Source organism: Pangasianodon hypophthalmus, chromosome 15 (genome assembly GCF_027358585.1).
Source record: "Pangasianodon hypophthalmus isolate fPanHyp1 chromosome 15, fPanHyp1.pri, whole genome shotgun sequence".
NCBI classification, from domain to species: Eukaryota; Metazoa; Chordata; class Actinopteri; order Siluriformes; family Pangasiidae; genus Pangasianodon; species Pangasianodon hypophthalmus.
The window spans coordinates 11,488,874-11,501,232 of NC_069724.1; the positions used below are offsets into that span (position 1 = coordinate 11,488,874).

Below are 12,359 nucleotides of genomic sequence, written 5' to 3' on the forward strand. Positions count from 1 at the left end.
ATTTGTAATCCTGAAAAAGAAAGAAACCACTATTATACTAACATCGAACAGATCGGCCAAGGAAAACAACAGCAGCTGATGACAGAAACATTGAGAGCCGTAAAGAAAAACCCAAAAACAACAGTCAGTGTCATCACAAATAACCTTCACAGGGCAGGGATGAAAGTGTCACAATCCACCGTTTGAATAAGACTTTGAGAGCAGAAATATAGAGGCCATACCACGACATGCAAACCACTCATCAGCAGTAAGAATCAGAAGTCCAGATTGGTATTTGGAAATTGGAAGTTCTGGAACCAAGATTGACTTCTAGCAAAGTGATGGAAAGGCCAAAGTGTGGAGAAGAAAGAAAGGATCTGCTCATGATTCAAAACATACGAGCTAAACGGTCAAGCATGGTGGAGATAGTGGCTTGGGCTTGCATGGTTGCTTCTGGAACCAGCTCACTAACCTTTATTGATGATGTAACTCAGGATAGAAGCAGCAGAATGAATTCAGTAGAAACATTCTGTCTGCCAATTTACAGAGAAGTGCATCCAAGCTAATTGAGAGGAATTTCATCATGCAGCAAGACAATGACCCAAAACACACCGCCAACACAACAAAGAACAAAATTCTTGCTGTGGTTGTTGTTATATTTTATGGAAATTTTAGGCTATATATGCCTTATTTACAACCCAAACTGCCATAGACATCAGGTTACTCAGGCTTGGGAATAACTGATCTATTCCTGGAACACATTTATTTATTTAGTGCGGTGTTCAGGACAAAGTGTTGGCATCACAAATCACCTTGGCAGTTACAGCTTTTTTCTCATGCAATAACCAAACAAATGAAACATCAGGTTTACATGGAGAAACTGGGTTCACTTTAATATTATATACATTATATACATGTTTTGCAGAAAAAAAAAGGAAGAAGCTGTTATGCCAACCAATTTTTCATATACACATTGCTCTTTTTATTAAAATGAACACTAAAGTTGGTTTTGATTGCTTTTGGAAGTTTTCCTCCACTGCTTCATTTTGTTGTTAACCATTAAAAATGAATACAAGTGAATTTGACAGGTAGGTCAGTACCAAATGATCATTCTAATTTAAATAATTAAAATAATTCAATAAATAAAATAATTATTTAAATAAATCTGAATAATGATCATGATAATTCATACTACAGTATACTCAACACTACAGGAAATGGTGTATAGTATACTGTATACACTTGTGCAATGTGTAGTATAGAACTAGCAAGTGCTTCGTCCTTCAGGATTACAAGCCACGCCCCTTACAAGGTATGCCCACTATTACAGGTTACGCCCACAGGTTTCTAATCCTGACTGATGTTTAAGGTACTTGTTGTGGGCCTAACTTGTAATAGTGGGCGTACCTTGTAAGGGGCGTGGTTTGTAAAACTGCAGGACGCACACGGATACACTTGCTAGTTCTGTACTACACATTGCACAAGTGTATACTGTATACTACACTTCGAGTGGGCGTGGGAATGTTGTGTAGGGTGATTTCCTAGTAGGCGTTCTTTGTAATGGGCGTTACCTTGTAATAGGCGTGGCTTGTGGTCTTGCAGGACGCAGAGAGACCCTTCTCAGAAAGAGCGCAGATGTAACTCCAGGCCACGCGGTGGCGCTACACCGAAATCACTGTAAACAATAAACCTCATCTGAGCGGAGAAAACAGAGACAGTAGCTCACTATAAAGTTTACGAAGATGTCTGAGGGTGAAGGCGAGCTGTGTGCTGTGAATATTGCAGTCGGATAGCTGTTGTTGACATTGGAATTGGCTTGGTGTCCTTTAGGTTTAATAAACAACAATAAAAGACTAAATAAAGTGAAATAAATAGTGTTAAAGGCGGCGGTATGGAGGAATACAGCACAACTGTCAGAACATCCGGATTGGTTTTGAGTTCATTAATGTTTCAGCATCTAAACAGTGACTGTGATGTGGTGAGTTTCTAAACCTGTTATTACACTAAACACTGATATTAATCAGAAATCAGAAAAGTATTACTGACCATATTTAACTCATTTTGGCTTACAAAGTGTCTCAGTGGCTGCTCAAGTCAACAATGGCAGACAGTTCTGTATAAAACTGAGTGGGAAAGTTGGAATTGGAGTGCACAACCTTTACAGTAGTTATATACAGACCCAAATAAATAGGCTGTGTCTTTTTATTATATCATGGTAACCTCTGAGTTAAAATCAGCTGATGCATTTTAAAACCACAGGACACTTAACAGACATGATGTTTCACATGACTTACCATAACAGATTCGTCTCAGAGTCGGTTCAGAGTCGGTTCAGAGCTCTGTCATCAGCCTGGATTTGAAAATAACATCTGCATGAACATGTGCATCTATTCAGTTAAATTTCATTTTATTTGTATAGCAAATAAATAACAGTAGTAGCTTTACAGAAATCTGGATGAAGATTTAGATCCGTAATGAGCAAGCCAGAGCTAACAGCGGCAAAGAAAAAAAAAACCCTGACATGATGACATGAGGAAGAAACTTTAACAGGGATCAAACTCGAATGAGAACCCGGTCAATTCCGGGTGATACCCGGGTAGCGAGATTATACAGTAAATCATTACGCTTCCAAAAATCAGACAGTACTAAGTGTGTTGAAAGGTTGCTCAGTGTGAGGATACTGTGAATAAGTGTCCTGGGATAAAGCCAGGACAGTGCTGAGTGTCTGTTTTGTCTGTGTCATACAGGAGGGATTATTACTCGGTGAGAGTGTCGGAGAGGAGAAGAGCAAAATCACTGACTCACAGACGGACCACATACAATTCGTGCACACAATAAGTAAATCATTTTACCACACACCTGCCTGAGTATTAGACGCAAATGCTGTAGGTGTAAGTCCTGTGATGGTCCCTTTCTTTTGAGGGATGAGCTGATACAGGGTGCAAAGCAACAGATGGGTTAAAGTCAGTAATTATATACTGAGGAGTGTGCTGCTTTTCTTTTTCAGATATTCAAAAGCACATCACATGCAGGAAGACTCACAGGTATGTCAATCCCTCTCAGTACTATCCTGCATTAAAGCTTTTTTGCATATTTTGCATAATAATGCTTGTTCTTTTCCCTTTCCTTTCCTTTAGCTTCTACAACAACACTTGTGAAGTGGACAAAGAGAAGATTAGGCAGGTTCTGTCCAATCTCAAAGAGGTATCATGAGCATTGTCAGAGCTGTTTCTGAACACCTACATACACTTATATACCACAGTGCTTTTAAATTCTCGATTCTGATTGGTCAGAAGGTGTTGATTAATTTTCTATAACAGCAGATCTGACAGCAGTGCAGCTGCAAATCATATTAATGTGCTCATTATTGTACGTTATTGTAATGGTAACAGCTTAATCACATAGACTTGTGTGGAAGACATTTCGCATAGTCGAAAACTAATAATAAACAGATGAAAAACATGGTGCTATTTTATATAAGAAAATGTAAAGGTTTTTCTGTGAGGAGTTTATGCTTCACAGTTTCTCAATAACATGACAAGCTGCATTTTTTGCCTTGTTAATTTCACAAGAGAGAAAAAAAGAGAATGGTGAGGAAATTAATGTATATAGCTGCTATATTGTAAGTGATAAAACGAACTAGGAGCTTAACTTGTTTTGTGGAACTTGTTTTGTGGACATTCCACAACATTAAATGTAACTTTAAGTGTTTAAAAATACAACGTCATTTTTTAATCAATAAAAAATGCAAATTGCTGTGGTATAAGAGGAATAAAACACTAGTAGTATTCACCATAACAACATTAATAATAATAACAATGTATTATAATAATATTATACCACAGAGCTGTTGAATTGTCAAATTGAAAGTGTTGATTAATTTTCTATAACATCAGCTCTGACAGTAGTTCCAGCTGTAACATAAATCATAGACTTATATTAATGCACTTGTTTTTATATGTTATCATTTCTATAGTAGCAGGTCATTCACAGTGAGCTGTATTGTAATGAACAGACTTTAAAAAAACCTTTGTTTTTTTAACAAAGAAAAATGAATAATTGTGGATATGGTGAAGTTTTCTGTGAGGAGACATTTATTTAATATTTATGGAAGGAATTCCCAGTGTCATTGGTTTGTAATGAGGTAAAGTTTACACATTACAGTTTCTCTAAAATGACATGGGGTGTTATTTGTCTTATTAACTTACTGGCGAGGGAACGACTGTTTACAGCTGCTATAACACAAGGGATAACAGGAACGAACTTGTTTTATGGACGTTCCACAACATTAATTGTAACTTTAAAAGGATAAATCTCATTCTTTAATAAATAAACAAATAAATGTACAATGCTATTCTTTAATCAATAAACAAATGTAATCGGTGACAAATTGCTGTGGTATAAGAGGAATAAAACACTTGGGGATGTGTTGCTATAGGAAAATAACCAGCTTCGGGATGATATTATTTTACTATCATAATTATTATAATCTGGCATCATTAACGGGTTTTCCCTCTTGTTTTGAGTAAAGGAGAATGTGATTGGCTGGTATCGCCAGCGCAGAAACACCAGTCAACAAATGACTCTCAAAGAACAGTTGGTTCATCAGAATTTGAGGAAGCTGTTGCCGTATCAGGAACTCATTTTCTTGCTGCTCACGCCGTCTGAGGTGACGTTGTCGCACTCCACCCACCGCCTCGAGTACACAGCCTTCATATGGAACGGCAGGTCAGGACAAACCGCTGCTCACTTTAAAAGTCAACAACATTATTTGTTCAGCTGAATACATGCTTTGATAAACAAGATGGATGGTTAAGTTTGTAAAATGTCTAATGTTTATGAACTTGTATGTGCTTCAGTCAGTACAGTAGTATCCCAGTCTCAGTGAGCAACCTGGGTATGCTGGAGCAGCAGGATTACTGGAGAGTCTCTGCTACATGTCCCTCTCTGAGTCACTGTCAAGCCATAAAACAACACAGGTGCTGTAAAAATCTGATTACTGTCAGTTCTGGTGCTTTACACAGGTTACGCTGAGCCCCGACACTGAGCCCCGACACTGCCCCAGGCCCCAGTGCTAATAATAATAATAATAATAATAATAATAATAGTCATGGATTACGACGTTATTTATTATTTATTGCTGCTATAACGTAAGTGATAGCAGCTGAGATGTTTCATGGATATTCCACAACATTAAAACATTAAAAGGATAAACAGTATGAATTAAATAAAAATTTGTTAGCGTTGGCAAGTTGCTGTGGTATAAGAGGAATAAAACACTTCAGGACATGTTGTTTTAGGGAAATAATCAATTTCGGGGTGGTAAATATAACTCTATAACTCATCACGCTGCCTCTTTATTGATTATTTTCCAGTAACTGCACTCCTCTTCGTCCTTATTTATTAATTAATTGTCTCATTATCCGTAAGGAGCTAGTGTTGAGACTGAGTGAGACAGCGGTAGATCGTAGTTCATAACCCAGATCTGGTTCTCTTTCTGTTTGTTCTCTGCACCATCAGTTTACAATTTATTTCTCTCTCACTTAGAGCCAAATTCTTCTCTTCAGAGCAGGACCTCAGAGAGGTGGAGGAAGTCAACGACATGAATGACGCCTTGTTAGATGAAATGAAGGTAACTATTGAGTAGGTTTTTTCTTTGTTCAGTCACTATGCTCAGCCTTGCTCCTAAACAGCGATACGGTCTTTTCCAGAGTGCGTGTGTGAGAGTGGAGAAGAGCGAGCGGCGAGTGGAGAAGCTACAGGCTGAGATCACTGAGCTCAGAGAGGCCGTCAGAGAGCGGAGGAGAAAACTGCAAGACAGTGACAGTAAGACCCTCTGTGGTTTTATGTGTCTTAAATTTGAGGATTATATCCAAATATCGGTTAGAGATATAAAACTGCAGATGTAAAGGCACACATAAAACAGATTTAAATTGTGATCAACGTAGCCACATTATACGTCTTTCTTTGTCTCTTCAAACCTCACTACACAACAAAACATCAGCTACAATGAAAATAAGAATAAGGCATTTTTTTTTTTTCTCTTGAACTTTGAACTCTTGACAAAACCGCAGCTTTTCATGTCCTTGTCTTTCCTGAAGACTTTCCTGTTTTTCCTGAAAAACTTAGCTACAGCTTTACCTCTGACTTATACAAAGCTCTGACACTGGAGACTCCTTCCATAAATGTTAAATAAACATTTCCTTAAAGAAAACTTCACCATATCAACGATTACACACGCTTTTAGTCTGTTTATGAGCAGCGTCTGCCATGCAAGTCCCTGCGGATGAGCTGTTACTATAGATAATGTATTAGAACAAGTGCATTAGTATAAACCTGTGAATTATTGTAGCTGCAATACTGACAGAGTTATAGAAAATGAATCAACTCCTTCTGACCAATCAGAATCCAGAATTCAACAGCGCTGTGGGATAATAAAATATAAATAAATAGTAGAATGGTATTGCTGCAGTGTAGATTATCTTACTGTAACATAGCATAATGCCGTTTGTCACAGAGATGATTATTATTATTATTATTATTTTATCAGGTACTTTTTAAGTCCAGTAAATCATTGCAGAAATCTGGTTGTGTTCTAGCCAAAGAAAGTTCTCCTCCTGAAAAACCCGAGGAGAACGTCCTGCTGTGTGCGGCTCTGAAAGCGCTGTTCCCCAACACGCCGTCATTACGCAGTCAGACTCTGAGCGTCGAGGGTTTCCCCGTACTGCACATGTGCTGCACTGAGGACCACGGCGTCGACGTTCCCACCAAACTGCCGCTGCTGCTGCTGCAGTGTGATCACACCGCGAGGAAGAGGAGAATGAGCTCGGGCTCCAGGCTGAAGGGGAAATTTCAGTCCACAGGCGTCTCACAGAAAGGTAAAAAGAGGAAGGTGGACGCAGAGCTGAGCGAGCCACTGTCCGAAAGCGGGTCTGACACCGAGGTGGAGGTGAGCAGCCCGAACCAAAGCAACTCCCCGGTGTTTTAAAGACTTGTTTAGATAACAAGGAATAAAACACAACTGACAGGGTGGTGTGATGAAGCGGAGTTACTGTTACCACCCTGTAGTTGATTATTTTCCTATAACAGCAGATCCCCAAGTGTTTTATTCCTCTTACACCACTGTAATTTGCCAACCAATCGTTACAATCGTTAATTATTAAAGAACGACGTCATACTTTTTATTGTTTTATAGGTACATTCAATGTTGTGGAATGTCATCCAAACTAGGTACTTCCTACTTCCTGTCTCCATTTATGTTGTAGCAGCTATAAAAATATATATCATTTTTTGTATACATTTTAAATGTGAAAATATCTGCTTAATGTGTTCACTGTTAAAGAATCCTGTTTATGCAATGATTTAAAAAAAAAAACCCTGTGTTTTTCTACTTCCTGTTTAGTTTGTTCACATGTAGCCCAGTGTATGGGTAATAGATTAAGTATCCACTTAATCAGTCATTATTAAAGATCAAACTGCCTGCTGTTAGTCACAGTTCTGAAATGATGCCTGATTAATAATGAATAAATTGTCTTTAATTGTCTTTTCCATTAAATCGCATTTATAAGTGGTGTATTATAAATGAGATTAAGTGGTGAATACATATGGATTCATTACTAAATTTTGGACTGCAAAAAAAGCAAAACGGAGACATTAATAATAAATCATATTATATCGTTTCATATCTATAACCTATTACTAAACTACGTAAGTGGGTTTCTAGAGGATTAAATAAGACTATAGCAAAAATAAACGCAGTATTCGGAACTAATCTACTGAATCTTAATCATGTTTCAGTGATTTCAGCTGTGATTCACGTGTTGTATGATAAAATATAGATTTAAATCATTCACAGATTAAAGCCTTTAACTGAAAAAAATATTATGCAGGGATTTGATTATATCAGGAAATTAATTGAGAATGAAATATAAAAAATTTTTAATTGTGGAATCAACCTTAATGATGTGATTGTGTAATTAAGTAAACTTTTTACTCTGCAGCTAAAAAGGTAAAAAGCTTGTTTGCTTTATAGTATTGATATGAGAGTAAATAAAATGAAAGATGAAAAAAAAAACAGGTTGACACACTCAGGTTTTTATTCAGTACATTAATAAAGCATAATTATTACGTTTTCTTGCTACTCCATGTGTCTGATGTCACAAATGTTGGGGTCTTTGATAAACTGTGGATCTTTCAGTGTTATTGACATGAAACCTGTTAAAGAGACAAAAAAGATGAGTTACTTTTAAAGAGTACTTTGAAAGAGAACTCCTTTTCCCTCCAAACATTCACAAACAAGAAGAACCAAACTGGAACTTTTGTCTTTGGGGTTCTGGTTCTGGTGATCAGCATAAAAGTGACTGGATCATCATTATTTCATGGGATGAAGTCCAACATGGAAGAAAGGTTCAGATTAACACTAGGCAGGTTTCCATTTAAGTGTTTTTTTTGTGAATCAGAGTGTTTGCTAATATACTGCTAAAACCTTATTGTGTTTAAGTTTGCCAATAAATCCTTTGGCAATATGTGAAATTTTGTGAGGAACTATAGTGGAACGTTTCTTTGACAGGAAAAAAAACAGCAATTCCGCACACATTTAGTGTCATGTGGTATCATTTATCAAACCAATAAAACACACCAGTGGGGAAAAGCAGGATGCTGGTGTTGTGCAAGAATTGTCCTGCTCCTCAATGTGAATGTGTGTTTCCTCCACTCCTTCTAACATCTGTTCTCTCTAATAACTCCTGTTACTAAGGGAAATTGTGCCCTCTTTATATTACATAGGAAAAGTTCATATTATTGTATTCTTAACATTTATTAAAAAATAAATGTTAAGAATACAATAGTATGAATAAATTTCTTAAAAAATTTACCAATACGAATGCGACACATGATAAGATTTAGGTTTTCATTTTCCTTCAGTAGAGCAAAATAAACTTCTTGTCATTAATGATACAAAAAAATAAATAAAAACGAAAGAGCTTCCTCACATCGTCCATTTTTTTCCCAACCAAAAAACACACTAACACTCCCTACGTCGTTATAATTATCACTTTCAAACTCGTACACACAAACTTCCGAAGAGGACTTGAAGACAGCATAAAATTCATAAGCTTTCAATTTAAATTGTATTTAAGATATAAGCTCCTACAAAGTTTTCCTTTAAATGATAACACTCACTTTCATGCCTAAGGATGTTTAAGGATATTACACTATACAGCATGTTCTTTTCTTGTTAAAAAATGGAGGAACTGGAGCTGTGGAATGATGAGGATGCGTCACTTGGATTGTTCCAGTCCTGTGTCTCTCAAATTTGTGAATGACAAACTAGAACGCCAGGTATGTTTGGCTCAGGCTCTTGTTTCCAAATGTGCAGTGGGAAAAAACATCATTTCGATCTAAAACCTTTAACTGCTTACAATTTATTATCATCAGTACAGTTAAAAATGATAAAAACACACAAGAATACAATTTTTCTGAATTTAAAGAAATGATTAGCGTTACCCATTGAGCGAGCTCTCTTGATCGCTTTTGTCACCTCCCTCTGTTTGTGACCGCACAAACCTGCAGGAGATACATTAACCTGTTATTTCAAATATCATACAGGGACACGTGTGGCAGAATGTGGCAAAAATGTCTCACCTGTGATGTGCCGGCCGTATATTCTGCCCGTGTGTGGTGAGATAAACTGTGACAGCAACTGCAGACAAGAGTTTCTTTGTGTTACATTCAACACCACTGAAATATAAAGGTAATGTTTCTGAATCGTGCATCAGACGACCCACCTGGATGTTTTTATAGTCCACTGGCACGTTACACAGGATGCAACCCTTCTGCGGTTGTTTATATGGATTTTCCATTTTAATAGGCTGAAGGAAAAGAGATACTTAATGGTTGTCTCTAGCTGATTTATTTATCCATAGATACTGTAGAAAGTGATTACTTACCACATCCTTTAATGTGTCCTCTTGTTGGGTGATGGACAAACTTCTGAGACATTGAACTAGGAAGCAGAGATGGAAATGTATGATTATGTATCATATGTATCATAATTATTCCTCATAAATTAGATTAAATAAATATGTATAATTGGTTTGTATCATTGTTATATAAAATAATTATAAAACAATGATACAAACCAGTTATACATATTTAATTAATTTAATTTATGAGGCATTATTATGATACATAGTCAGATTAAAAAAAAAAACGATCACAACAGCAGCTATAAATTTATATCAAATTTATACATAGAATGATTTAAAGAAGATGAAATTGGAAGAGTATAACACATTCTAATACTGAAATTGATTGGATATAAACTTGGAAAACATTGAAGATTTTCTATATCTATAGATATAGATTTAAGATATTTAAGTTTTATATATATATATATATATATATATATATATATATATATATATATATATAACTAACATACATAACACATACACACACATAGATAGACAGATAGATAGATAGATAGATAGATAGATAGATAGATATAATCTTAAAAATATCTTAGAGAGAGAGAGAGAGATGACTATTAAAGGGATAATTTTAAAATGACATTTCTAAACATATAGGTTTTAATTTCTGTGGTCTAAGCTTGAATTTAAATATAACTGTATTGTGATCTACATTCTGACCTTTTATTATTGTTCCACTTTTAATATAGTTATTTGTAAGAAGTGTGGTAGGATTTCTACTTAATCCTCTGTGTACAAACAATACAGGAATGTTGATGATGAATTTGAGAAGATTTTTTTCATCTCCTGTGATTGGTACTTGATGAATGAATAAGTATGCTGGTAAAGACCCAAAGCAGTGAAAAAGCAGTATGGGTCCCAAATTCCATCATTAAAATGCTTCAAATGGTGTTCAGTTAGTCTTGACAAAAGGGTGAGCCATGCTTCTTGAAGATTTCAGTATTGTGTGTTGGTTATGTTTTGTGTTAACAGCAAGAACGCTAAGACAAGCAGGAAATCAACGAGCAGGGGTTAAATCCCAAACGACTACCTATTGACTACATAGTACACTACCTAACATGTACAGAACATAATTTCATGTCCTACGTAGTACACTTAGGTCAAAACAGTGAGGAAATTAGGACTCAGCCGTGAACTACCACGAAAGACAGCTAACTAGACTGACCTGATACCTATAATACGAATAAAGGAATAAACGCTGCTTCTCAAGTAAGAAAGTTTTACAAATATCATATTTAATACCTGAAATGTTAGGTAAGTTCCCATGCTTTGACAGGGCTGTCTGAAACACTCGATAATTTAAAAGGGCAAGCATCTTTCCAGCGCTGGGTCAGTGAGCCGCCATGACACTTCTTCCTCGTCTGTAAACACGATAAAGATGCGTCGCGTAATTCTGACGTACCGCCATCTAGTGGACAAAAACCGCCAAAGAAATTAAAATAGATGGGATAAGATTACTTTTATGAAAGAGTTTTTAAACTCCCATAATTTCAACGTTTTACCTTGTGCATTGAACCATTACCTTATTATTATTATTATTATTATTATTATTATTTACCCTTTTTATAAGGAATGCCAGGTCTTTTCTTGGCTCATGATCATTTATGTCTAACCTTAATTACTTATTATTTATTTATTATTTAGATTCAAGATTCAAGAGTTTATTGTCATATGCGCAGAAAAAACACACTGTACAATGAAATTCTTACACTGCATTCCTTCCAATCCCCATCAATACTATACAGAATACAGAATGTATATATGTGATACTATACAGTGTTATAAAGTAGTTAGTAATTGCACTGTAGGATGGAGCATAATGCAGTACATATTACAAGTATAATATGGTATATACTAAAGTACAAATGTGAGGTAGGTAGACTGTAGTGCAATAAAAAAAGATCAAACGTGCATCTAGACATGCAATACATGCAATATTCCAAATTTTGGTAGTTGGTAGTAGCAGTGTGTGTGTGTGTGTGTGTGTGTGTGTAAGCCCAGCATCTCACTGGACTGGACATAGGCAGTTGTATGTGCTGCTGGGAGCTGCAGTGGGTGAGAGTCACTGATGGCCTGTGAATAAAAGCCATGTGGTTCTTGATTTCACACTCCCGTAGTCCCGTAGCATCTACGGGACTGATGGTAGGAGAGTAATCAGGCTGTGCTGGGGGTGGGTTCTTTCCATGTTGATATCTCCTCATAACTCCTGCTGTTGTAAATGTCCTTTAGTGATGGAAAGGCCACCCTTGCGATGGTTTGAGCAGTTCTACCCACTCGCTGAAGAGCCTTGCGGTCCTGAGTAGAGCACTTTCCACACCAGACTGTGATGCTGCTGGTGAGAATGCAATCGAAGCTACCGCTGTAGAAGTTACTAGGATTTTTATTTAGCTT

The 12,359-nt window shown here is 36.5% G+C and overlaps 2 protein-coding genes across 2 annotated transcripts; one reads left to right on the forward strand and one right to left on the reverse strand.

The window, feature by feature from the left end:
- Window positions 1-1,658: 1,658 nt before the first annotated feature.
- Window positions 1,659-8,088, forward strand: abraxas1 (abraxas 1, BRCA1 A complex subunit). Its single transcript, XM_026941450.3, has 9 exons — window positions 1,659-1,957; window positions 2,727-2,817; window positions 2,987-3,023; window positions 3,117-3,183; window positions 4,511-4,707; window positions 4,839-4,958; window positions 5,527-5,611; window positions 5,691-5,805; window positions 6,579-8,088. The coding sequence occupies exons 1-9, from the start codon at window positions 1,871-1,873 to the stop codon at window positions 6,965-6,967; spliced, it is 1,188 nt and encodes a 395-aa protein (XP_026797251.3). The 5' UTR covers window positions 1,659-1,870; the 3' UTR covers window positions 6,968-8,088.
- mrps18c (mitochondrial ribosomal protein S18C) lies at window positions 8,058-11,359 on the reverse strand. Its single transcript, XM_026941451.3, has 6 exons — window positions 11,211-11,359; window positions 9,927-9,982; window positions 9,765-9,848; window positions 9,622-9,679; window positions 9,484-9,543; window positions 8,058-8,193 (listed from the first exon to the last, which is right to left on the reverse strand). Exons 1-6 carry the CDS (start codon window positions 11,281-11,283, stop codon window positions 8,117-8,119), a joined length of 408 nt encoding a protein of 135 aa, XP_026797252.2. The 5' UTR covers window positions 11,284-11,359; the 3' UTR covers window positions 8,058-8,116.
- Between the last annotated feature and the right edge of the window lie 1,000 nt (window positions 11,360-12,359).